This window comes from Zychaea mexicana (assembly GCF_025766255.1).
Source record: "Zychaea mexicana strain RSA 1403 chromosome Unknown BDB00scaffold_33, whole genome shotgun sequence".
Classification (NCBI taxonomy): Eukaryota; Fungi; Mucoromycota; class Mucoromycetes; order Mucorales; family Lichtheimiaceae; genus Zychaea; species Zychaea mexicana.
The window spans coordinates 349,868-376,035 of NW_026516696.1; the positions used below are offsets into that span (position 1 = coordinate 349,868).

General features: G+C 43.4%; 10 protein-coding genes across 10 annotated transcripts; 4 read left to right on the forward strand and 6 right to left on the reverse strand.

Annotated features, from left to right (window-relative positions):
- The first annotated feature begins 481 nt into the window (after positions 1-481).
- Positions 482-1,548, forward strand: BDB00DRAFT_821775 (uncharacterized protein). Its single transcript, XM_053123421.1, has 4 exons — positions 482-638; positions 796-818; positions 989-993; positions 1,092-1,548. Exons 1-4 carry the CDS (start codon positions 581-583, stop codon positions 1,174-1,176), a joined length of 171 nt encoding a protein of 56 aa, XP_052980096.1. The 5' UTR covers positions 482-580; the 3' UTR covers positions 1,177-1,548.
- Positions 1,549-3,312, reverse strand: BDB00DRAFT_975239 (taurine catabolism dioxygenase). The gene is made up of 4 exons (XM_053129908.1): positions 3,196-3,312; positions 2,685-3,103; positions 2,504-2,579; positions 1,549-2,349 (listed from the first exon to the last, which is right to left on the reverse strand). Exons 1-4 carry the CDS (start codon positions 3,290-3,292, stop codon positions 1,790-1,792), a joined length of 1,152 nt encoding a protein of 383 aa, XP_052980097.1. The 5' UTR covers positions 3,293-3,312; the 3' UTR covers positions 1,549-1,789.
- A 716-nt stretch (positions 3,313-4,028) lies between these two features.
- On the reverse strand, positions 4,029-5,139 carry BDB00DRAFT_357880 (uncharacterized protein). The gene is made up of 3 exons (XM_053117070.1): positions 4,841-5,139; positions 4,646-4,732; positions 4,029-4,537 (listed from the first exon to the last, which is right to left on the reverse strand). The coding sequence occupies exons 1-3, from the start codon at positions 4,946-4,948 to the stop codon at positions 4,064-4,066; spliced, it is 669 nt and encodes a 222-aa protein (XP_052980098.1). The 5' UTR covers positions 4,949-5,139; the 3' UTR covers positions 4,029-4,063.
- Positions 5,075-6,649, reverse strand: BDB00DRAFT_357918 (uncharacterized protein). Its single transcript, XM_053117071.1, has 4 exons — positions 5,998-6,649; positions 5,809-5,911; positions 5,521-5,714; positions 5,075-5,444 (listed from the first exon to the last, which is right to left on the reverse strand). Exons 1-4 carry the CDS (start codon positions 6,482-6,484, stop codon positions 5,332-5,334), a joined length of 897 nt encoding a protein of 298 aa, XP_052980099.1. The 5' UTR covers positions 6,485-6,649; the 3' UTR covers positions 5,075-5,331.
- Positions 6,650-6,678: 29 nt separating this feature from the next.
- BDB00DRAFT_821785 (uncharacterized protein) lies at positions 6,679-8,285 on the reverse strand. Its single transcript, XM_053123423.1, has 6 exons — positions 8,168-8,285; positions 8,018-8,087; positions 7,877-7,928; positions 7,660-7,736; positions 7,324-7,575; positions 6,679-7,229 (listed from the first exon to the last, which is right to left on the reverse strand). Exons 1-6 carry the CDS (start codon positions 8,189-8,191, stop codon positions 6,898-6,900), a joined length of 807 nt encoding a protein of 268 aa, XP_052980100.1. The 5' UTR covers positions 8,192-8,285; the 3' UTR covers positions 6,679-6,897.
- Positions 8,286-12,450: 4,165 nt separating this feature from the next.
- On the reverse strand, positions 12,451-14,727 carry BDB00DRAFT_787720 (uncharacterized protein; the record flags this gene model as incomplete). Its single annotated transcript, XM_053120723.1, has 2 exons — positions 12,451-14,536; positions 14,621-14,727. 2 exons carry the CDS (start codon positions 14,725-14,727, stop codon positions 12,451-12,453), a joined length of 2,193 nt encoding a protein of 730 aa, XP_052980101.1.
- A 1,354-nt stretch (positions 14,728-16,081) lies between these two features.
- On the reverse strand, positions 16,082-17,930 carry BDB00DRAFT_872075 (uncharacterized protein; the record flags this gene model as incomplete). The annotated part of the gene is made up of 3 exons (XM_053126910.1): positions 16,082-16,518; positions 16,577-17,591; positions 17,736-17,930. The coding sequence occupies 3 exons, from the start codon at positions 17,928-17,930 to the stop codon at positions 16,082-16,084; spliced, it is 1,647 nt and encodes a 548-aa protein (XP_052980102.1).
- Positions 17,931-18,347: 417 nt separating this feature from the next.
- Positions 18,348-19,657, forward strand: BDB00DRAFT_763044 (uncharacterized protein; the record flags this gene model as incomplete). Its single annotated transcript, XM_053119373.1, has 3 exons — positions 18,348-18,576; positions 18,709-19,237; positions 19,363-19,657. 3 exons carry the CDS (start codon positions 18,348-18,350, stop codon positions 19,655-19,657), a joined length of 1,053 nt encoding a protein of 350 aa, XP_052980103.1.
- Positions 19,658-21,249: 1,592 nt separating this feature from the next.
- BDB00DRAFT_821797 (putative flavin-binding monooxygenase) lies at positions 21,250-24,364 on the forward strand. The gene is made up of 14 exons (XM_053123424.1): positions 21,250-21,350; positions 21,445-21,614; positions 21,697-21,898; positions 22,052-22,195; positions 22,329-22,414; positions 22,540-22,628; positions 22,749-22,881; positions 23,057-23,260; positions 23,365-23,429; positions 23,515-23,595; positions 23,699-23,709; positions 23,787-23,923; positions 24,021-24,055; positions 24,211-24,364. The coding sequence occupies exons 1-14, from the start codon at positions 21,286-21,288 to the stop codon at positions 24,319-24,321; spliced, it is 1,533 nt and encodes a 510-aa protein (XP_052980104.1). The 5' UTR covers positions 21,250-21,285; the 3' UTR covers positions 24,322-24,364.
- A 1,052-nt stretch (positions 24,365-25,416) lies between these two features.
- BDB00DRAFT_762938 (ribosomal protein L24) lies at positions 25,417-26,078 on the forward strand (the record flags this gene model as incomplete). Its single annotated transcript, XM_053119364.1, has 3 exons — positions 25,417-25,545; positions 25,645-25,786; positions 25,918-26,078. The coding sequence occupies 3 exons, from the start codon at positions 25,417-25,419 to the stop codon at positions 26,076-26,078; spliced, it is 432 nt and encodes a 143-aa protein (XP_052980105.1).
- Positions 26,079-26,168: the final 90 nt, after the last annotated feature.

The following is a 26,168-nucleotide window of genomic DNA, read 5'->3' on the forward strand; positions in this document are numbered from 1 at the left end:
CATATCCGGATGCGTTCAAGGAAGAGTAAAAGCCTCTCACTATCTTTGGAGATGTGGGTTTTACCATCATCTTGTTTTTATCGCAGCAATGTTAGATGCAAGGTTACAATAAAGCAACAACAGTCTTAAACAATTGGGGGATGCATATCATTAGAAGAGAGAGAGGCGTCACCGTTTATATCTAATAACAATGGAGGGTTCGAGCATAAAGAAATTCTAGGAGCAGCTTAAGATAGATTTGCCACGTCGATGGACATGTTATCGCTTATTTGAGCCAAATGTCAAATTGAGACAAGCCCATGAAAAAGAGCGATATACAGTAACTGGCATGATGGTTGAATTCTGACGATGATGTGAGAGAGAGGGCTGTGTGACAGCTGCTGCTCTCCCCAGGGTCTGGACCCATCCACACACACAAGAACGTGTATAGTAGCAATAAGAGAGAGAGAGAAAAAAAATCCCTTTCTTTTTACATCTTCCCCTTCTCTCTCTTTCTTTCTTCTTCTCTTATATATTTCTCTCTCTCTCTCTCTCTCTCTCTCTTGTCCATACACCTTTTTATTCCTCATCATCCGAGAAAATGTATGCTTCTAATCCTACCACGGCGCCCATGCTTTGTTGCTATCTTTGCGGGTCCTGTAAGCAAAAAAAACCCCATTTCTTGTATTCCACATATTTTACTGACCGGAATGGAAACCGTGAGTAGATGCTAACGTATTTGTTATACATACTGCTTCTATATATATATATATAAAAACCCGCCCCCACGTTGCATGCTTGTATTACCTAATCAAGCCAAGCACAAGTCTAGCGACTGTGTAAGTTTACCCCACACACACACACAACATCTGGCATTTATTTTATTATCAAAGAGTCCAATAGTTCATAGAACGATTGAACTAACAATGATGAAACATTTACTGTATACGTAATTAATTAATCGAAAACACACATCGGGTTGTTGCTCCAACACACAAACTCAATATAGCCTTTGTAAGTTCATTTGTAAAAAGGCAGTTTTAAAAACCAAGTCAATTAAACTCTGTGATGCATCTCCACTCATCTAATATGATAACTATATATCTCGGCAGGTATTGTTTCATGCCTTACCATTGTCACCCGCACGCACGACATCCGCAAAAGAAATCTTGTGGCACCACAGACATCACTTTGTAAACGACGGTCCTGAAGTCTCTTTCTATACTCTCCCAAACGATGAACTACCGCGGATTGCATATCACTGATACAAACACGCACCCCATGACAGCTCGATGAATTGTTTGGTGCAACCATTTTCTTTTTTCCATATTTTGCATACTATCATTTTTTATCAACAACCGCCTTCTCACACTCTATAGCAGCTCATTTTCCACTTGAAGAAACAACAACAATCGCACACCACTCAAAACGCAACCCGAAATGTACAAACAATTATAATTTAGTAGCATATTACCCTTTCTTTTTTAAATACTTTTTACTCAGCAGTGTTATCCATCATTGTGTCAGCATATAATGCTCTGTATACATACATATCAACATAAAATTCTTTCTCTATTATAGCTATCCACTATGCGTAAATAGTCTTGCTTCCATACCATCTCTTTTATGTTCTCAGTATATGCAGGAAACTGTCACATAGAAAATAGTGTGTGATATTTGTATTTGGAGAGACGACAAAGTGTGGGTAACTCATTGGCTTAAAGGGTCGGTGTGAAGAGCAAAAAAAAGGAATAGAAAGGTATATACATGTTTACATGGCAAGTAGGAGAAAAAGAGAACTCTTTGTCTTTTAAGCGGTGCTCGCAGCATTACGATAAGGAGCAAAGTCTTCTTCAGTGACAGGAATAGGGTCTTGGGCCGAAGCCATGTTGCATTGTTGAAAGATACGGACATCCGTCTCCTTCAACGAGCCCACCACGGAATGCAAGACGCCCCGGTTGTGGAAAAAGACCATATCACCATCCTGCCATTCATGCGCATAAACGTTTTCCGGAGAAATAGCAGGCCGTTGCATCTTGTACAACAATTCACGGACCTTTTCAAGATCACCCATGGGCTTACCATCAATGATCAAGTCCTGGACGGCCGCAGGATGCACTTGCAGATGGATCTTGTTCGTGACAGGATTCTTCCACAGCATGGGGTAGATTTTGATGGCTTCTTCTTCAATCGGCGGCAGTTCTTCTTGAGACAATTCTTTGCCTTCACTGACCATGCCGAGACCCGTCGATCGAGATCGTGCCTTGGACATCCACAAGTAGGGGTGAGGTGCGTATTTGACCTTGGTACGGAATGCCAACTCCTTCAAGTCCGGTGGCAACAGTTCGAATGCATGTTGGCCCGAAATGACTGCATCATCAAAACAATTCTTTTTTTAGTAAACCCACCATGGGCAAAGCCGATGAATCCCCTCTTTTTTCCCCCTCTGTCTATCCTCGTCTCTCGAAATACCCCACTCCCCCCCCCCCGGGTTTATGCATCCAAAGTGTGTATGTTCACTTACAAGCAGTGGTACCCAATTGAACATCCAATGTATCATCAGTGCCATCGTCATATACAACAGTCTGTCGTCGGGGTTCCTAATCAAAGAAAGGGAAACACGTCAATACCTGTCTCGCATTTTATATAAACACAAATGCATGATAAACGCCCATTAATCACACTCTTTCTCGGGAGTTACTTACAGGGTTCTTAAAGCCAAACAAGCTCGTCACCTTGGGCGGGTTCAACTTGTAAAGCGCAGCATCCATATGCCATCGATAAAACCGGGTTTTGCCAGCCTCTTCATCCTCCTTGGCCATGACGGTCTGGTGAAACACCTTGTGATGTGGATGGGTCAATTGACGTTCCTCGACGCCTTGGTAGTTCTTGACCAAGCCATGGCCAAGCAATTGGACTTGAGGCACCTCGGGCAAGGGGGACAGATCACGCGCAATCACAGATTGTTCGGCACGGTGCTGCTTGCCGTGGCCGTAGGTGTCGACCTCGGGTTCGAACCGTTTGGTGATATTGTATTGTGTTTGGGGCTGTACATGCAATTGGTTACGGACAACAACGACCTGGTGCGTGTACACAGCTTCTTGTAACTTTTCAAAGTCGTGGTCTGTATAGGGTCATTGTATTTCAAAAAAAGATGGGGAGTGTGAATAACCAGAAAGATAAGGAAAAGGTTTTCCTTTTCTTTTTTTTTTTTACCTGTTAACTTTTCGAGATCCAAGTCGTTGATCATGGCACCAAAGTCAACACCGCTTTGAGCAGCAGTAGGCTTGATAGGTTCAATAGTGAAAGTCATGATATTCAAGTAGAGGAAAGAGCAAAAAGTCGAAAAAAACCACCAAGGTGATGGGGTGCCCCCTATTTATACGCACATACAAACTGCATTGAGCGTATAACATGACCCTCAGCCAATAGGCGGGCTCATATAGATAATCCGGCAGCGTGGTTGTAGTCGCTATATTATTGCTTGTCTCCCCGCTTCGGGAAATTCGTCTTTGTCGTTGTTTTGTCCAGCTCCTATCTTTCGTTCATCGTAAACTCGATTTTACATATAAAACAAAGAGATAAGACTTTCTATTTATCTAACTACAATGTATCTCTTTATTTTATCACTTTTTTTGTTGTCGTATGCTTTTCAGGAATACTTTCTGTACGAAGGCATATATACTTTTGCTGATTTACAGCGTATACCTTCTTTTCTCTCTTGTAAAAGCACATGGATCTAACGCATGAAGAAAAGAATTATAGAGATTTGCAGTTATACGTTCTATGTTCGATCAGTCGATATTTTTTATGCGTCTTTCCACAAGTGACCCCATCTGGAAAAAAAGCTTCTGGGTTCCGGGCGTGTGTATAATGGAGCACCAGAAGTCCCTTTTGACAGTGTCCAGCCAATCAACTTGCGTATGTACTGCCTGTACTGGAAACTTTGTAAAAACCCAGCATTTTCGGGTTATATACATATTCTAATATTCTTACCAACAGAGAGCAAGCATGATAGGTGAATTGGATAACGTGGGTAGTTGATTGCGCTGTCATGTTCTATATAGATGGGAAACCACCCTTTTTATTTAATTTGTTGTTGTTGTTGTTGTTTGAGATAGTCATTATATACTTGATCTGAAATCTTTTTGCGCTCTTTTAAAGCCGCCATCAATTGATCCCGTGCCAAAAGCAAATCACTGTTGCCTTGCCACTGTAGCAGCGCTGGTAAAAAGGTCTTTTTGAACCACAGTGGACGAAAGATGGCATCTTCCAGTAAACTTTTCGGTATCAATCCGGATTTTTGGAATGACGTCAAGATTGTTTCCACCGTCTTTTCTTGTGTTGCCATGTTGCCCGCACCATAATGGCTATTCCCATTACCGCTTGCAGCAGCATTTTTACTAATACCGCTACTACTACTACCTCCAATGCCGAGGTGGTGATTATTAGTACCTGCTTGATGATGATGATAGCGGTCCTGTTGTTGTTGTTGTTGTTGTGTGATTTGAACCGGCTGGTATATTGATGTTGGATGCGTTCGTAAAGATTGATCCAGCTATCATTATTTTCGCAGCACATTGTCAGCACAACCCATTTTACATATACAACGCTTTCTCCTTGATGACACTTTAAAAAAGGATAGAAACTGCTACTGATGTCTTACCCCAAGCTCCATCAATCTGGTTTTCACTGCAGATATGAACTTTTGAACAGGTAAATGCCTATCGCCTTGTAATACTTTGCCATGCATCTATACATACATATATATATATTTAACATTTGAAAAAATAACATCACATATGGATGGTCGATTGTCAGTCAACATGGGGCAGGGGAAAATGGCAAGATAGACGTATACCTGTAACACGGCGGGTATATCGCTGCTCACCAGAGATTCCAAGAATTCCAGAAATTGCTGGCCCATGCGGGCGGTATGAAGGTGTGTTGACGCTGGATCAATAAACATTTGCTACGTTCCCCCCATAATAGTTAAATATTAGAGAAAAAGAAATGCCCCAACCACAAAATCCATCCTCTTTCCATTGACTCTATACCTGAAACCATTTTGGATACCGTAATCCCAACATGTGTTCACCTGCATGCAGTAACAAGAACTGAACCATGGTCATGACGATTGCCATTCTTTCCTTGTCTCGAAATCCGTTGGTGACAATCGCTGTGGCAGCATCGTTTAGTTCTTGGAGCATATCGGTAGCTTTACCAATTTCATAAGCTTCAGACACATCTTGGCATATGCACATGTATAATCCAAGCATGAGCCGCAAGTGGATGGATGATAGAGACTATAATGGAACAACAACAAGGGTCAGCCCCGGTGTTTGATTATTACTACACAAACATTTTGGTTGTGCTTGCCGTTTCTGGTAATAGTAATGTCGATGGATGGATCCATTCAGTCAAGTGTCGCAATACAGGTCCATGGATCAACAAGGTTCGTTCATCTTGTGCGTATGTAGAAATGTATTTTTTTTGTCAGTGTCATTCACAATGGATGAATCTTTTTTCTTCCTGTTTTACCTTCTACTGGCAGCTGTTTTGCTTTCATGCCATCCATCTCTGGGTCAGGAGCAAAGAGTCGATTTAGTACATGTGTTTTCACCATACTGCGCCGTTCATCTTGAGAAAACATCTTGAGCCGCTGTGGATCGTGCATGATAACAAAGAATTGTTCCATGTGATGACATCTTTTCGCATAAGCTTTCTTGTCGTTCCTGACGAGGATCAGGAGGAGGGTCAAGAAAAAAGAATGTCAGTTTACTTTAAGGGGGGTCCCTAAGTTGATGGTTGAACAGGTGTGTCACTTACGCTAACGATGATGACCAGACCGAGCGCATGGTTTCCATTTCTTCGTCAATCAATGCATGGATAGCATCCCATCTTGATTCCACAATCATTGCCTCGACATAGTCTATTTCACACAACACAAAAAATAAAGAGTATTGATATTTGTTGGGGAGGGAGGGAGGCTATCACAAAAGACAAAATAGAACGAACCTCGATAGGCTGCTAATGAAGGAGGCACCATGCATATCAAGTGTTGACATTGATCCGTCAGCCAGTGTAACTCGGCTCCAACTATCAAGGTGCCAAGCGTCAAACACGTGTCGCGTGCCAATGCGTGATACACAAGTAACGGAGAGGATAGCGTGGTTGTTGATACCAACAGCTGATCTAACCAAATGTCCACAAACGCCTTTTCAGAGAACCGTAAACTGCGTTTGCACAAGCCTATTTGTCGTGCCAGCGCCAGTAGGCAGTCGTCTTGTTCTTCTTTTTTGTTACTGGGCTCAGTGTCCTGATGCATGTGTGTCGTGACATGGACCAGTCGTTGGGCTAATCCTGCTGTCGTGTCCAAGTCTTTTGTTATCGCATGACACATTGTCGTCGGATTCATACGTTGTTTCTTCAAAGGAGACGTCGATAGTGTTTTGCGCCGATCGCAATGGGTGGTGCGCGTGGGTGGAATGAGCGACACGTTCATACAGGCCCCAATTTAAATAAAAAAAGAATCGTGTAAAAAAAGCAGTACAAAAATTGAAATAGACACTCTCTTGTCAAGACCTATCAATACAAAGAAAACGAATGCTGTTGAAACGTCGGATCAGGATTGACATGGTCTGTATCCTGGACACACACATTAGTGAAGGCTCACCAGGTGTTACAAATCAATGACACCGGTCAAGATATCCATTCTTTTAATCATCTGTTTGTTTTGATTATTATTATGAAGAGGAAGAGGAAGAGAGAGAGAGAGAGAGAGAGAGCGGGATATGATGATGTAGATAATAGGGTAACAATACAAGATTCCTTTTAAAACAAGTAGTTGGGTTTCATGAAAGGAAAAAAAAAAAGGAGGGCAGGAGGGTATGTTTCTTTGTTGGTGGTTATCATGATTTAAGCAGCAGTGCTGGTGGTGGTGGTGGTGGTGGTGGTGGTGGTGGTGGTCTTTTCAGGTTCAGCAGGGGCAGCCGTGTTGGTGTTTGCTGTTGCTTGCTGGATCAGCTTGTCGCTCTGGATCTTTTTGGCTTCATAGTGGACAGCAGCAATTTGAGCCAACGTTTGTTGGGCAAAGTCGTGCATCTTTTGACCTGTTGGGGTCTGCAACGCGGTCACAGCACGGGTCTGTGCAGTCGAAGCAACGGTGTTGACTTTCTCCTGGATCTTGAACTTTTCATTGTATTCCATGGCCTTGTCCCAAATGCGATACTTGTCATCAAACGTCTTCACTGATTGATCCCCGCAACAACAACAACAACAACAACAACAAACCACCATGTTAAACCTTTATCCAGAACAAAACAAAAAGACGAAAAAACTTACTGCTGGTTTGAAGGGTTTGAAGATAGCTAGTCATACGCGTAGACAGGTGGTACTTTGTATCATACTCGAGACCCTTGGCAACAACGTGATCTTGGAGCAGGTAGCCGTTTGCCAAGATCTCAGCAGCAATACGCGCCTTTGGCTTGGTTTCCTGGGTATTATTGTTTTCGCCATCGTTTTCGGGCTCATCGATGCCGGATGCAGTCGACTCAAAATATGGGGCTGCGATAATGTGGCGATCACCGATCAAAGCTGTCAAAAAAGGCCCCAAAATGGCACTCCTTGGTAAGTATAAACAGATAGATACGCCTTTTCAAGAAGCACACGAGACCCTACCATTGCTAAGCAAGGCGGCAGTCTTGGCAGCTGACTCGCGTTCGAAATTGATCAAGGCTGTTTGCTGTTCTTCTTCCCTGGGAGGTGTTCTGTTTATTTCTCTTGTAACCCCAACAAATCCCCCACATTTCGCAAACCAACACTCGCTCTGTCACACACACACACACACACACACACATGATATGAACCCGGCGTTTTAAGTCTCTCTCTAACTTACTTGACCATTTCAAACTCTTTGATTTTGCCGCAAAAGAGAAAGAACTCCTTGACTAAACGGAGTAGCGAGTAGGTCTTGGATTAAAGTTTTGGTCTCCTCAATCGCCTTGTTGTTGCGTCAAAACAGACTGAAAAAGTTTACCTGTCTTTTCAGACGATTTAGGCGAAATGTTCTTGACAATGACGTAGTTGGGAGACGGAGTCTCGGGAATCTAACAAAAAAATTCATTGCCAAAAAGTTGAATGGGGCGCGTTTTGTGTGATTCGGGCGGTTGCTGTATAGAAGGCTTACAGGAAGAGTCCAGTTGATAGTCATGGTTTTCTGGGTTAAAAAAGCACAAAGTACAAAACAACAAGAGGCAAAGAAGAAGAAGAAAAAGGAAAAGAGCGGGAAAAAAAGACGTTTCGGGTGGCTGTCTTATATGCTTTTTGTTCGTTCCTTAGCAACCTGTCTCACCTCCCCCCAAAACACCCAGCAGACCCAACCCAACCCCACCCCCCATCCTTTCGTTTCTAAGATAATTTATGTCCTTGGCAATGACGCGCATGTGAAAAAAAAATGCAAGAACTTCTCTCTGAAACTTGTTACATCCAAGGTTCTCTGTCTCTCCAACAACAAAGCATGTGGTCTCCCCCCCCCCGATCCGATGCATTTACTGTCGTATTTTAGACGCTCAGACACATTGACTGCGCTGTATATAAAGCGAGAGTGATTCCATAAGAGAATTTGCGTTTTACGGTCGTACAACAGGGAACTTTTTTTTTATTACTTTTTTTGTAATGACATACGCTCTCAGCAAAGAAGAAGATTTTTTTTGGTAATCGATCAGTGAACCAGACCCCGGCAGAATTGTCAGGTTATTGTTTGCTCGGGCCGAGCAGGGATTTTTATACATCAAAGGTCCAGCAGGTACAACAATAACAATAACAACTAAAATGGACAGTTCATGGGAACTTTGGATTGTATAAAAGATGCGTAATCATCACGTTTCAGACCTTTTTTTGTTTTGCATTTGCATCGGAGCGAAAAAGATGGAATGACATGATGCTTTTCTTCAATCGAAGCTACAAGTTCTCTCTCTCTCTCTTTGTACTCCCTCATACCGATAGCACCGGTAAGGATGGACAAAGGGCATCCATCATGATCTTAAATCTATAGGCGCGTACGAACGACATGATGTTTTTTTACAAATCTGGAATTTTGTGGTCGGTTCCCGCCACTCTATACCTACTATTGACGATCGGTTTATTACATAAGGGTTTTAATGTCCAGTATGTGATAGCTTTATGCTTGTTTTTGACATATGATTTCAAAGTTCTATCGTCGTACATCCTACAAAACGTGGAATGACAGCCTGTATCTCAGTGGACACACACACACACACTAAAGGACGCTTTATATCTATTTGTAGACATGCTGTTTTCAAGAACGTTATTGTTTTGGGGTCATTGCTCATTATCACATAAGTACCGGAGCAGCTATTTGACCTTAATAATAGCCTATCTGAACACCATGGCAAGGAAACGTAGTACAGCAGATATTTAGCATTGAATATGTGCGACGATTCCTATATATACAGCTTTATATACCCTTTCTATCATCACCATTACGAGAATGCTTTTACAATATTGAGTAGCCTGTATGGATATGCACATCACATCTTTGCTATGTTTGAAATAGTAAGATAAAAAAAGTCTGGTGTCGAGTCTTTCCCAGCTTAAAAAACGATACAGTAATATGCTTTTGGTTTTAACAAGAAGAGGCAAGTCTATATTGATCTGCATCATTCTTGTACCACCATCCTCAGCCCAAAGACTCTATCCATGTATGTCCCAGTTATATCCCTAATTCAACAACAAGACCTGTCTACTTGATGGTTTACGCATGCTTTACACTGTCATCTGTGTGTACCGCAATGCAAACATTCTTCTTGTAGAGTCAGGCATATGTATGTATTTTTGTAAAGACAAATATAACGTGCAAGAAAACTCCAGTACCACGTCGCACTATACTCTTACACGGAATGCAAGAAAGATGTCCATGCATTGAATTTAAAAAAAAAAAAGAAACGAGACCTTACTTTTTTTTCTCCATGCGATTGTGCAAACATCCTTTGACAAGCAAAAAAAAAAAAAAAAAAGACCCATCCATATATCATACGTTTGACATGTTTGGTACCATAGAGCACTCTCGACAAGTAAATGTACAGCTGTCAATGTAGACGATTGGAGTAAAAAGGATGCCACCAGAGTCTGTGTGAGCTGTCTAGACTGGGATATGTCAATAAGTGAAAGAAAAAAACAATGACGAGGGTCACGGCTTGTTTTAAACATGTATGAAACCCCCCCCTCTAAGGACATTTATATTTCTTGCTATATTAACAGACAGAGAGTGGCTGGTTTCATTTTGGATACCCATCCAGACTTCCCTCTCTGTGTCAGTCTGACCGAGTGGAGCTATAATCACCGCGATTTCGTGTTTTCCACTCTGGAACACTTGGATACCGGCCATGTTCTACTGAGGCTGGTAAAGTCTCCTCGCGCTACATATAAAAGTGGGACGTCCCCGTCTTCTTGAAGGTAGACAAAACCTGTTGCCCCCCCCCCCGGTAACCCAGATGGTCAACTACCGAGAAAGCGTACAGCGTTAGTGCAGTACTTACTGGTTGACGCTCATATAAATCATTTAGGGCTTCAAATGCGCAAAAAGACATGTGGTATATTTTGCTTCAAGAGATGACAGACATTTATATATTCAAGGGGGTGGTATGGCACATGTACATTCGCCCCAAATGGGACACATCCAAGTGTATTAGCATTCGATGAAAAGCCATCAATACGATTCTACTTATGAGTGATGTGCCTATCGTGTGCGTACTCTGTGAGAAAGTTCAGGTTTAGCACATTTAACTTGATCAACGAGTTCCAAGTCCAAAAGAATTCCTTGCTGTTGCCAAGACAACAAGCTCTGTATTTTTTCTGACGTACTCTCAGGATGTACTGATAATAGCTAGGCGACGGGGTGTCACAACAATTTTGCTACATGGTCCGTGCATTGTGCTTGTGTCAAACAATGAGTTGCCCCAGATAGCATACCATCTTTTAATATCAAGAAGGCATTGCAAAGTGATTGAAGCAACTACGGATGTATCGATTTGTTTTAATTGTTGAAATATGAAACACCCAAACGCACGTACATAAAAAGAAAAGGCACAGCGACACTTTTGAGTACTCAACATGACGCGCCATTCTATACGATGGATCAGATACTGCAGCAATAACTTTTGTCTCCAATCATACATACTTGCTTTCTAGTACAAGCCCCAGAAGGAGGACACTCACTGTGACAGTGGGAGAAGACGACGACGACGACGACAATGTCAGCCCCCTCACGTATCTCGTAGCGTCTTTCTAGATAGCAAAGCAAAAATCGACGAGCAGCAACAGATCTTTTTTGTCGCATCACTGAATTGTGATTTTGGCATTTGTCAGTCCATGAACCAGGGGGCTTATTACAGAAATTTAAGCTAAAACGTGTGCAACTATATAGTGGGGGGGGGGAATCTGCAGTTTGGAAACAACAAAATAATATCTCCAACAGATATTATACATGTAAGCGAAAAAAAAAAAGGAGACGCCCGATCAAAAAACGAATTGCTTATCTTGTAACAGGGGAGCAAGCATGGTGTGTTCTTGACGTGTTTGTAACACGACGTATCAATGACATGTATTTTAGCTCGATTTGAATCGGCCGAAATGTTGCAGTCGAAGAGAATTAGTCAAGCGCTGCCTTTCGTCACTCCTTGATTTTTGTGGTATCATAACAAAACAAATACGATATGGAGCTGTGATCATCGATTAGCTTTGGATGCTGATCGTGATTTCGCAAAAGTCGAAACAGACTCAGTCGTTGTTTCTCTCTCGGTACATAACGTCTAATCGAATCACTTTATTACGACTTTGCTGCTCCCAGTTAGTATCTTGCTGGTAAATGACATGACGACATTTTGGATGGAAAACACGGTTTAAAAAAAAAAGATCTATTTTTTTTTGTTATACTTGTAAATTGTAATATATATGGGGTGATGAAGTATGTGTATAAATGTTTTTTGATGAGATTAGGGTTGAAAACAAGGCGGGGTTGTGCGTACTTTTTTTTTTTTTAATGGGGGTCATTGTCAATTTCTTTTTTGTTGTTGTTTGAGAAAAGGTAATGTGTAAAGTGGTTGAATAACAGTGAGTGCGTGAGTGGGGGGGGGGCGGCGGAGGAGATTACAAATAAACAAGGGCAAATGTACAGGGACAAATCTCTCAACTCGGGATTTCACAACGGAACTTGTTCGCTTCCCCGCTCTCTTCCAAATTGTGTAAAGTTTTAAAACAAAGGCGGGTGTTAATAAAGAAGGTGGGTAATTGCTTGATTTTAGAGGAGCGTCGTATATTTTTTTTTATGCTGCAGTGTAGATAATTAGATGCTATGATATTAAAATAACACACATTCAAGGGTTAAAAAATGGTTAGTAACTGACTAAAAAATGTAGATCGACACGTGGCGCAAACATAGAGTGTCAATATTTACCCATTCGGCACAAGCACAGACTCTAATGCACTATTGACCGTATCCACATTTGGCACAACGGCATCTTGCGAAGAACAGGTTGAATGATGTTGGCCTTGGTCGTCCTCTTCTCCTTCAAGCTGCTGGTGCTCGTCCTTTGAGTCCGCCGTAACCGATGACGGCGTCAACAGGGCCGGATCCATCTTTTGCTGCTGCTGCTGCTGCTGCTGTTGCTGTTGCTGACTCTGACCACCACCCCCCTGACTCTGCTGTGGGTGCCGACCATTGTTATGCATACGAGGCGGATTACCACACCGATCCTTGCCATAATTGATCCTGAACTTCTTGTACTCCTCCTTGGACCGAATCCCTTCAATCGCTCTGGCTGCAGCAGCAATGCTCGTGAAATTGACAAACGCACAATTCTTCTCCTTGAGCGTGTTGACCAATTCAATCTCGCCATAGTCCGAAAAGTCCTGCTTGAGCTTTTCCTCCGTGATCGTCTCATCAATGTTGCCGAGATAGACATTGCGCGATCCACCGTTCTGGACCGCTGACATGACCATCGGCGACAGGGCCGATGCTTTGCCCCATCCAATCTTGAGACGCCGGTTCTTGATCACCAGTCCATGGTACAGCGCTTGGTTGTAGAAATGCAGTGCCAATGCTGGATCGACAAACGTCACAAAGGCAATGTGCTTGTCCGACAAGTACCGGATCTGGCTCAGAATCCCTCCGCGGATCACGTTGCAGATTTCTTCGCATGTCGTGTCCGGGTGGATGTTGCCCAAATAGATGGTGCGGTTAGCAACGCCCATCAAAGATGCTGTTGCTGAGGGACTGCCTGCTGCCGCAGCGGCTGCAGCGGCTACGCTGGCTGCTGCAACCGGCGATGCTGGATACGTTTCGACAGCTGCACCCGTATATGGATCATACGACACGGTCGACGGGAACCGGACTTGGAAGGTATTGGGGTAGCTTGTCGAAGAGGGATATACCTGGTGATGAGGGTGAGGATGATGATGATGGGGCATATAAGTCGTTGCACCTACTGCGGCTGCAGCTGCTGCGGCTGCCTGAGCTGCCGAAGTTGTTGTCGTCGCACCACCAGCACCAGCCGTTGCTGTTGTTGTTGTTGTTGTTGTTGTCGTCGAAGAAGAATGGTTCGACGTCGCCGCGGAAGATTTCGACGAAGGAGCACACCGATCACGGCCGTAATTGACACGACGAGACCCCCATTCCTTTTCATTGGGCAACGAGGCGACACACTTGATAGCACTCGACGTGCTGAGAAAATGGACAAAGGCGATATTCTTATCCTTGATCAGCTTGATATGTTCAATCGGACCAAAGCGTGACAGCTGATCGTCCAGGTATTGTTCTGTGACGATCGTCCCATCGAGCGAGCCCAAAAAGACGTTTCTGCTTGCGCCGTTTTGCAATGCCACGTGGATCTGAGTCGGGATTGAACTTGGCCGGCCCCACCCAACACGGAGCTCAGCACCGTTCACGGTCAGCTTCTTGGTCGTCGTGGTTTCGTGGTAGAACTGGGCTGCCGCACTGGCTTCCACAAACGTAATAAACACGCAGTTCTTTTCCGGAAGTGGCCGGATTGAGTCGACATGACCCGCCTTGACGTGATCGAGAATCTCAGACACAGGCGTGTCGGTGGGAATGTTGCCCACATAGACTGTCCGAGCAGTCTGGTGCGATGCAGAGGAGAGTTGTTGCGGCGATGGCATCGGATGCGCGTGCGGGTGATGATGAGGATGATGGTGATGATGGTGGGGCGAATAGCCAGCAGCAGTGGTCGCATTGGTGAATTGTGGCGTCGAAAAGGGAGATACCAGCGCTGCAGCAGGCGAGGGTGGACCCAGGGATGTGCTTTGCACAAATTGTGGCGTCGGTGGTCCGTTCAGACCAGCAGCTTGTTGGCTGCCATTGCCTGTCGGGTAGTTGGCATACGTCGAAGTGGCGCTGCTGGGATATTGACTAAAGGCATTGGAGGCTGTTGTCTGATGGTATGTGCCCGGGCCTGGTGAATAAGCGCTGCTCATCATCATTTGTGCGGACGATGGGGGTGGGTTGCCAGCATACACGTCGCTAATGGTTTTCTTTTTTTTTTAGCATCCTATCCATCCTGAGATCTGCATAATGTGCAAACATGCTCTTAAAGTGTTGACTTACTAGTAAGACGGAGAAAAGCGGGACTTTTTTGTGCCTTCAGGTTCTGCGGCAGTGTGTTTCATGATGGTGGAAGTGCTGGTGGTTAAGGAAGCATTGGATGGCGTCATTATACGTTTCTTGACAAATTATAGTGATGCTAAATTAAGGTTAATCGACTGTGCTTTGACCCTTTCCTCAGTATACACATCCTACGAGACAGCTATATATGCTTGTACAAAATCCTTTTCTGTACAACCCCACAACAATTCAGTTACCTTTGGAAGAAAGATTATTTTGTTTGTTGCAAATTACAGATGATGGTGATGATGATGATGATGATGATGACGATGGAAGTTGGTGTGATGTGAAACACGTTGATGCTCGTGTAGAGTAAAAGAAGATTGTTATTAACGAATGTCGTCGTGTGCCGTCGTTACAGTGAATAAACGGCTCTTGTGTAATGAACAGGTAAAGAGAAGGTGGCAACCCCAACTGTAATATATGACCAAACCGATCGATTTCTATTATTGTTATAAATATATAACATTGAGTCCATGTGTTGAGCCAAGTTCATCATCAATAAAGCGATCCGAGATCTTTAAAGCAAACTTACGAATCAAGAAAAAAAAAAAGATGAAAGGGATGGAGGAGGGAGGAGGGAATTGGGATTGAAAAAAGAAAGAGGGGGTTGTTGGTCAATGGGGAGTGGCCCAACAGAAATAGAAGAAAGGAAGAAAGAAAGAAAGAGAGACCAAAGATGCTCCGAATTATTAAACTTTTTTATAATATGTTTGATGGAAGAGGAAAATAAGCGTTATACAAAGAGGGGGGGAGGGGGGCGACCGTCGTTTGCGTCGATTCTTGTTGTCGTTATAGACCCGATTCAAGCTATTGCCGGTGAAGTTGTTAAAAGGGTGAGGGGAGGGTGGGGTATCCTCTTGTTCCCGCTTGTTCCGAGATGAAAAGAAAGAGTGGGAAAGAGGGGAGTGTATAGTACGAGAAGAGACACGACGGACGCTGCAATTATAGCAACAGTATGAATTGGGTTGGGTTGGGGGGGGGGTCCGGCAGACACCACACTCTGGTTTCGCTGTGTGTGATGATCTCTTTCAATACTTTTGGATAGATTGCCTTAAATGGTATGGGCCATTTTTTTGCTCCACCCTCATCGGAGGTATTAAGCAGCCATTCATAAGTGCTGGTTACCATGTTTACTTATTTAGAGAAACGAGGGGTGGGGGGGGGAAGAGGGAAATATTTTGCAAAGAAGTGCTGTGTACATGCCTTTTAGAGAGAATGAATGAATGAGTGAGTGAGTATATACGGTGTGTAGGGATAGTTGGGTGTTCTTTTATCTTTTCGTACAAATGCAAACTGTAGTATGTATAATTGGAGGGGAAAGGAGGTAGTAGTGGGATCGAGAGGGAACGGCTCCTGTCATCTTGCCCGTCATCGTTATCGTTGTTGTGGTCCATACATAACTTATTTCGGACCAGTGCCACTGCCACCACCACCACCACCACCACCTCCTCCTCCTCCTCCTCCACGCGACTTGCCTCCTCGTGGCGCACCGCCACCACGACGATGACCACCGCCATCCTGCTGGAACCGACGTTCATACGGACGTCCATTCTGCTGCTGGCGATTATGCTGGTATCTACCACCACCACCACCACCACCACCGGCACCGCCGCCATTGTGACGACGTTCTTCGGCCAGAACAATCTGGTTATTGACATGCACCTTGTGTTGGCTCAATGCCTTTTGCACCGATTCGGTCGAAGCAAAATCCAAAAACGCACAGTTCCTGGCATGCACAACATTCACGCCCTTGACCGTGCCAAACTGTGCGAATGCTGCACGAAGGTTGTCCTCATTGATATGCTGGTTTACATTCTTGATGAAAATTTGTGTTTCTTCTAGAGTAGCAAGTTAGCTAACCCATCCTTCCTGTGCTCTCCTTTCTTTTTTCTTTACCTCTACGTTGGCCATGACCGTGAGGGTGGCCTTGTTGCTGCTGATGAGAAGGTGCTTGATGATGATGATGATGATGTTGTTGTTGTTGTTGAGGAGATGGTTGCGCCTGCTGCTGCTGCTGCTGCTGCTGTTGTTGTTGCGCCTGTTGTTGTTGTTGTTGCTGTGGTTGTTGAGCTTGTGCCTGAGGTTGCAAAGGCGATCCGGGTTGCTTGGGTTGTTGGCCAACGGATGATCCAGTCACGGGTGCCTTGGCATCTGCCCATTTGTCCGAGTCATTGGCAGCCAAGTTAGCCCATGTTTTTGCAGCGCTTGGCTTGGATGGTTTCGCAGTCGTTGTCTGCTGCTGATGCTTTTTCTCGGATTCTTGTTTCATCGCCTTTGGTTTTTCCTTGCCATTCGCCTCAGCTGCAGGTACAGCAGTCGCGGTAGTAGATGCACCATTCACTTGAGGTTCTTTCTTTTCCGCAACCTCCTCCTTGACTTCCACCTGTTCCTTCTTGGGTTCTTCCTTCTTGACCGATTCCACAGCTGCCGCAGGCTCGACAGGCTGCAGTTGGGGTTGCTCCTTTTCTTCCTTGATGTCACCAACAGCAGCAATGGGTGATGCTTCTACACTAGGTACAGTAGATTCCTTCTTTTGTTGCTGTTGCTGTTGCTGCTTCTGTTGTTGTAGCTGTTGCTCCTGTTCCCTCTTTTGTTCCAATTCTTGCTGTGCCTTGACCTTTTGCTGATCCAATTGCTGTTCATGTTGAGCCTCGTCGTCCTCACAGGTGTAGTAGTCAATGTTGACCTCATTCTTTAGGAACCGGAAAATATCATTGAGCACATAATAACCATTGGCTTGCGGGGCAAGGAAAAACGTCTGACTGAACTTTTGCGAAAGTTCATTCTTGTTGCACATTTCACCCAACACCTGGATGAGGATGCCGTCGTTGGCCGATGAATGGCTGTCCACTTGAGTGACAAGCACCTTGCAGTCTTCAAATTGCAGTTCTTCGATCTTGCTTTGGATTTCCTGGATAGTAAAAAAAAGTCCATTGTAAGTTTTTTTTTATGAGACATTCATGCATGATATATGCAGCCTACTCTACCCCGCGCCGCCAAACGAGTCAGCAACAGGCTAGCGAAGGGGCAAAAAGAAACTCTATTTTTTTTTTACCTCTTGACCACGGTAAATCTGGGCCGATTCGCCCTCATCGCCTCGCAAAAACAACGAATCCTTGTTATAAAATGCATGCAATCGTTGTGGCTGCTTGTTCAGAAAGGTATAGTACTCTCGTACAAAGATGAGACCAACGTCCTGCGAAGCAACCTTCGCATCGCTTTTCGTGTCCGCGTGTTGTGTTTGCTGCATGCTGGGCCTATTGTTTTTTTTTTAAAAAAACCACAGATTAGATCAGTAAAATAATAATGAAAGGGATAATCGTCAAAAGGGGCGTTCACTTTTTCTTTGTTCCTGTTACCTTTAACAATTTTTAAAAACCGAGGAGGGTGGTGGGGTTAGGGAAGCGTGTGCTGAAGGAGCCAAAAAAAAAAAAAAAAAGAGAAAAAGGAAGAAGTATTCCCAAACCTGTCGAAACAAAGAGAAGCAACGTAAGTTAGCCAGAGGTCCGAGCTCTCTTTCTTTTTTTTTTGTGGTTGCGGCAATCGAAAACCGTCCTCTTATAACCGACCTTGGTCTTGGACTTTCTCCACCTCCTCTCTCCCCCCCCCTTTTTTTTTTTGGAGAAAACTACCTTCTTTTTTTTAAGACTCGGGGAAAAGGAAGAGCATGGCGACATTTACTGCGAGTCAAGTACTAGAACATCAAAACAGCAAGTCCTGCTGGATAATATACAAGGACAAAGTCTACGACATTACAGATTTTGTCGTAGATCATCCTGGCGGACGCGACATTGTGCTCGAGTATGCAGGAACCGACATTACACACGTGCTTGGCGACGCATTGTTGCATACCCATTCCGATGCTGCCTATGAACTTTTGGAAGAATACTATCTGGGTGAACTTGCGGACAAAGACACCCATGGTTCGAATACCAGCACACCGGCCTTGTCAACCAATGGGTCATCCGATGTGGATGACGACCTGCTCCTTTCGACTTCAACAATGACTACAAAAACGCCAAGCGGAGACGACGTTGACAACGACGGCGTGTTCCCTCCTACCGCAACACGAAAGGACGAAATCATCAACAGTGACACTAATAAACGACGACAACAACAACAACAACAACCCATCCAAACAACAAGAGACCAGGCTTTTCTCGATCTACACAAGCCGCTCTTCCCGCAACTATGGCACGCAACGTGGTCCAAAGAATACTACCTTGAACAAGTGCATCGACCACGGTTTGTGCCATGGTACGTCCCTTACTTTAGTCACCCTTGGCTAGACATGCTGTCGCATACCCCGTGGTACGTCGTGCCCATCGTCTGGATCCCGTTTGTTAGCTACCAATTGTGGCGATCGGTCAATAGCTATCACGGATCGCCTATCGGAGCATTTGAAGGTTTTGCGGGTGGCGTGTTCTTTTGGACCCTGCTCGAGTATGGCCTGCACCGTTTCGTTTTCCATCTGGATGATTGGCTGCCAGATCATCCCGTGGCGCTTTTGCTCCATTTCACACTCCATGGTATCCACCACCACATGCCCATGGATCGGTACGTTTCCTATATATATTTCTCATATGAAGTTGACGAGGACGATCGAGGGTTATAGAGAGTGTGGTGACACTCTTTCTTGAGTGGGTGGATAACAGGTGTTTGTTAACACACATTTTATATAGACTTCGCCTTGTCATGCCTCCAGCACTAGCGGCGCTGATTGGCTTTCCAGTGATTCGAGGGATGCACATGCTCTTTAACAGCGCCACGGCCCACGCCGTTGTTGCTGGTGCTTACTTTGGCTACATCTGCTACGACTGCATACATTACTATCTGCACCATGCTCAGGTATTGCGTATTCACTTTAGCGAGATGAAGCGATATCATCTGGCTCACCATTACAAAGACTATGAAGGTGGATACGGAATTACTTCCAAAGTGTGGGATATCGTTTTTGGTACCACCTTGAAAACCTGATCTCTGCCTCTCTCTAGGCAACCAGTTCCCTACGCAACAACGTCAACTGACGAAATTCTACCACACACACACTCCTCTACTTTCGATATCTAAAATTTACCTGTATATTGTCTTCTTTTTATCGCCTTTCTTTCCCCCCCCCTTCATTCTCTTTTTTCTCTTTCAAAACAAATTCCCTCCTTCGTTGACCTTTTTGTATAGTCTTTTTATCCATCTTCACTGCATTTTATCTCTCTTACTCCAACTGCTTAATTGTCTCCTGCATACTGTTACTTTTCTTTCCCACCCCCTACTCTAGCGATTGCGCGACTTTTTACAAATTTAACATGACGCTGTGCATAAAAACAAAACAAAAAATAGCAGATCATACATTGCTTAACTCTTCTATGAGTTGTGTCCGCAATATTTAGAGGAATCCGATAACGAAACACAACAAAATTTAGACTTGCATATCTGATATTATTCATACCAAATCAGCTGAACGAGTTGTCCCACCTGACAATGCTCCGGATGTCTCTATTTTGTTTGCGCTAGCCATACGTACTTGTCATTTGCAAACATATAGAGCGAGCTGCACACTCATATCATAACGGACGATCATACATCCTCCTTTGCTATATAAATGCACCTCGACTCATTCATAAACGTATTGAGCGTCTTCTGTCAAGTGATCACACATCAATAGCATTTTCTGTTACCTGTACCATTCTGTCCTCGTGTGATCCGGCATTACTATGCACTACATACCATCCCAGTTATTACTCATTGCGACTTTTGCAAAGAGTGTCCTTTACTGCTGCAACAGTTGCAATAAACCCATCATGCGTTATGGATCTCGTTAATGTGCTTCCGTGTCTATCGCTTCGAACGCATCTGATGTATTGATAGCTTATGTGTCTCATGAAAAAAGGGCACTCAGTCGTTCGATGTGAAATACTTACGCAATTCATTCTTCGAATTCACAAGGACCCACCAGCGCACTTTTGACCCGTCGCAGAGGTACACGATCAAAGGCAGGACTTCAGCCAGAGGCTGCCTTAGGCGAAGAGTATGCCGTTCACATGAGGCGTCCGATGGTAGATAGTACAGAACGGATACTACTAAGCGATACAGGAGATGCAAAGGGGCAGGGACTGTGAGCAAGGAGGGGTGGATAGAGAATACAACGCAAAGGTGAATAAGCAATAGAAGATGAGGCTTTAGCGAATTCTTCAAGGTCTATATATATGTTTTATCTGACACAGCATACTAGGCGCTACAACTACTATCCTCCTCCAACCCAAGATCGATCCCACTACACTTTTAGTCCTTTTGTTCTTTAATAACCAGTTTAAAACCAAACAGACCATTGCGTAATTTACCACTTTGTCATTAAGAATCCGTAAATGGTCAGAAAAAGCTTATGAAAGGGAGTGGTGGGCAAGCTTGTCATTTTGCGGGAGTTTATTTCCAATTTTGGAAAATTCACGCTTACAAGCGGATTACTCCCACGCATATATCTAGTTTATTGCTGGATGTTGAATCTTGAGAAAACTTCTTATATAACCCATCGGCGAAACAAAAGAGCTTTACTTTCATCTTTATTACCCTTGCTACTCTTCTTTTTCCGCACTTGCTTCACAAATACCATGCCATTCTTTACCAACAGTAATAATAGCAAAAGGCCACTCACTGCTGCTGTCATTGGCACAGGGTATATGGAGTTTAATCACGCTTGTTTCTTTCTCGTTACAATAGCCACGGTACTGAGATTATTCTATGATGCACTGTCTTGTGTGTGTGTGTAGCTTCAGTGGCATCTGTGCTGCCATAAAACTAGAAAAAGAGCTAGGTATCAAGGCACAAGTGTTCGAATTATGGTCAGACGTGGCAGGAACATGGTTTGCCAACCGTTATCCGGGCGCAGAATGTGATATTCCATCCCATTTATATTCTTTCAGCTTCGAGCAGAATCCAGGTATACAGCCTCCATGATCAAGTACAGTAACCCGAACAAAGTGTTGCTGTAAAGCTTACATTTAGACCCTATATTTCGTCAGATTGGTCAAAAAACTATAGCAGTCAGCCAGAAATTTATGCCTATTTGCAAGGGGTCGCTAGGAAATATCATCTCTATGACCGTATCAAGTTTGAAACAAAAATTGTTCGTGCTGAATGGAAAGAACAACAGCAGCAATGGTGTCTCGTGTGGAGAAATACAAATGATCATCAGCAAACTGCTTCTGCTTATTTCGACGTTGTGTAAGTACATGGCTGTTTTTTATCAACATGTTCGAAGCGCAGCAGTTGTGGTTGCAGTTGGTAACACTACTCAATGTAAAACGCTGTGATCGATATCGATGAATAACCAGTGGATAAGCTATTGATTTTGACACTCTATTTTTTTTTGTAAAGAGTGAGCGGTGTGGGTGCTTTGAGGATCCCGAATATACCAAAAGAGTTCTCAGGATTTGAAGGGCCAATAGTCCATACGACGTTTTGGGACTCAAATCTTGACTATACCAATAAGCGGATTGCTGTCATTGGAAGTGGTGCTTCGTAAGTACATATGAAAAATCTAGCACTAACCAGCCTTAGCCTATCGTCCTGTTGTTTTTCTTCTCAAATGACATATATATACGATGGACTACGCTATCCAAGTGTAACTGGCTGATAACGATTTCATGGATAGAGCTGTTCAAGTGATCCCCGAGCTGCAAAAAGTAGCGAGCCATGTTTACAGCTACCAGCGGACGCCTGCATGGGTATTACCTCGAGGTGAGACAATAACCTACTTTCTATTGTAGAAAGACGAGGAAAGACCATGCAAGCTACACAAACGGAAGCTTTATATAACACGCATTGACATTGTTCCTGCTGCGCATGCATGATTTTAATGCTAGATCAATACTTGTACTCACGTACTTGGAAGTTCATCTTTCGTTATGTTCCATTTGTTTTGCGTTTTTATCGTCTACTTATTTTTATTAGGGTAAGAAAAAGATCATGAGTACTTTTTTGGGTGCAGCCGCTCTATCATCGCCTGATATCAAAAAAAAAAAAGAGTATACTCAAAGACCGATTATTTTGAAATGTAACATTTTTTTTTTAGCATGAATTGACGTTTGTCAACTTTGGATATCATAAGCTGCTCGGCAAGGTTGTCAAAAAGAAATTTATTCAAGGCATGGTTGCCCGTCTCACTGCTGCTGGTCGAGCCGATCTAATTTCCTCCGTTGTTCCAGGTAGAATATGTACATCCAAAAAAAGAACCCATGGTTAGATAGCAGTAGAAGTAACCATGCACTATTACTCACTATACCGTTGCCAACCAACACCCCATTAAAAACAATGACTACTACAACAAAAACAGGAGTATCATCCATACTAAATCGAATACTCAAATGTATGCTATGATAGACTATCCTGTTGGATGCAAGCGTATCACGAAATCCGAACACTATCTTGAAGCGTTAGCAAAAGCGAATGTTACCGTCACACGTTCCGGCATCGAGGAAATTCGCGGCCGAACGTTGCTAGATAAAGATGGAAATGAAACAGAAGTAGACATTCTGGTGCTGGCTACTGGTTTTCATGTGAATGATATGAATGGAAACCTCAAAAGTAAGTTGTTTTAGTCGTCATATCCTTTGCCCTACATTCCCGGGAATTAAGATAAGGGGCTCCCCCCCCCTACCTTCTAACGGACGTATCATCTAAATGTTTAGTTTACGGCAGAAACGGAGTGCTGCTCCAAAAAGTATGGGATAAGGAAAACTCAAAATCCTACAAGGTGGATATATACACATTCATGAATGGAAAAAGTTCTATGACAGAATGAAGGGAATCGGTCTAACATGATAAACGTACTCTATTAGTCTGTCACCGTACACGGATTCCCCAATTTCTTTTTACTTCTTGGCCCTTCATCTGGGCTGGGCCATAACTCTATAGTGACAGTAGGTACATTTTCTTGTCTCTCCCTTTGTTTGCTCCCCATGTTAAGCCAGAGTTGCAACGTACTAAAAGCGGTCGCTGAATAAATGTTGCTACATTTCTTAGGTGATTGAAGTGTAAGAAGTCATAGCGGTATCATACAAACAAAGAAGCGTGCTGCTATATGTATTGGTAGTAACTGGTATTACTATAGACAAACCGATTATACAATACAATGCGTCAAACGACTCGTGAAGAACGACCTAGCTGCTATTGAGCCAAAGAAAGCGGCACAAGAAGAATTTGTAGCTAATGTTCAAAAAGGTTTCGAAGGCACTGTATGGAAAGCAGGTACCCCGCATAATCCTTTCCACCCTCTCTTTTTCTTTTGTTTACTCACATTCTCTATTTCTGCCTGCGATGCCAATTGTGAACATTTTATGGACAGGCTGCCGCTCTTGGTACATGAATGACAAAGGAGAGGTAATTTGAGTATTTAGAATATATGAGCCATTGATTTTGTCAGTCAGCTGCCATATCTCAGCGATATCATAACTAGTGAAATGTTTTCTATATATGTTTTTTATAAGACTGAATTCACGCGCTGTCATCACATGCTAAAGCTGCATTTATTATAGATTTACACCCTGTGGAACGGCCCGATTACTACCTTCTGGTGGGCATTACGCCAACCCGTATTCAAGGACTTCATTGAATACAAGAAGAATGCTCTTGCAGAGAGCAAATAGTGAAGTCAACAATTGAATTAACGTGCGTAGCTTACAAAAAATGTTACATGATCATATATTTTTACAAAATTTCCCCGTCTAATTTCAACCTCAAAGGGGTTCAATAAAGTGTTGAAACCACTGAGAGTGGACACAAAACGAGGATGATTCAAGCGATGTTATATGCTTAAAGGGGTAATAGAAAAAAGTTGAAATAACTGAGTGTTTATCTTATTGAGCGTGAAATTAAACGAGGGGACCACTGTTTATTGTTTTTTCCTTCTACACACCTTGTTATAATCATTCTACTTGAAGTACATTCTGTCGCAGATAATAGCAAAAATGACTTGCTGATTAAAATTGCTGTCGCCCATCCTAATAAGTATTATAGGCGTAGAATGTGAGGCTACTACGTATACATCTGGCAAGAAAAGCGTTTTATATATGCATACCTCCTTTTCAATCTTTCAAACAAGAGTCGTACTATAGCCGTCTAGAAACATTACACATGATGTGAAGATAGGTGGGTAAGCAGGTGACTGCATACTCTGCTTTTGCTTGGCAACAAAAACATGAACAATGATATATTAAATCGTAATTTTTAAAGGTCTTAAAGAAATTAAACATGAGAGTGAAAGCTCGTTGGAGAAATACAAATGACTATCAGCAACCTGCGTCCGCTTATTTTGACGTTGTGTAAGTTGTCCATTTACATGATGTAGCGTAGTATGGTAAAGGTATGTATTCATGTAACTAACTATACGTATGTGCTTTTAGTACGTTGAATATTATTTGCTGATGGATCCCAAAATGACAGCTCGACTATTTTACGACGGAGTTTATTGGAAACCGCCCCGTGCGGGAGAGACTATTGAGGGACTCGTCCGCAGAAATCAAAGTCCTTCCTTCTCCCTAGCACGTAACCATGAAGTTCAGTGCTGGTAAGTAGAGAAAGAGAAAAAGAAGAGATGGATAGAAAAAGGGGAGGATAGTCGAGAGAATGCACCAAATGGATAGATGACAAATGGATGGGCGAGATAATGCTGGATGAATGGATGGATACTTTCGATATCGAGGTCGAGAAAAAAATTACATGCAAATGCTGACATTCCTTAAATGGCTTGTCCATTAGACGTTAGCTCTTCGCGCCGTAAGAGCAGAAAGGCTCACTTCACTGCTCCTTCTGATGTTCGCCGCAAGATCATGAGCTCGGCCCTTTCCAAGGAGCTCCGTGAAAAGTACAACGTAAGACTACACCATATCCAACATGGCCACATATATACACATTCGCCATTTATATCAGTTCAGTTTCTTACGCATACACTTGAAATCTAAATAATATAGACCCGCTCCATCCCCGTTCGCAAGGATGACGAAGTCTTGGTCGTTCGCGGCAGCTTGAAGGGTCGCGAGGGCAAGGTTGTGCAGGTGTACCGTAAGAAGTGGGTCATCCACATTGACCGTGTCAACCGCGAGAAGGTCAATGGTAAAGTATCACGCACGAGGCAATAGTAGATAAAAGGGTGGGGGAAATGCAGGAGGCATGAATAATTAGGATGGGTGTTATCTCGAAAAAGATAATGGTTTTGCTAACGAGTGGGTTATTTGGATATATAGGTGCCTCCGTCCCCATCGGTGTCCACCCCTCGAACGTTGTCGTCACCAAGGTCAAGATCGACAAGAGCCGTCAGGCTATCTTGGACCGCAAGGACCGCTCCAAGTCTAAGGCTGAGGCTATGCAACAGGTTAGTTTAAAGAAAGCTGTTTTTCGATTATGAAAAGTTAATAGAGATATTAAGTATTAGTATCGCTAACTTTTTTTTGTTGTATATCTCGTCTTAAATAGTAAATTGCTCAAGGTATCACTG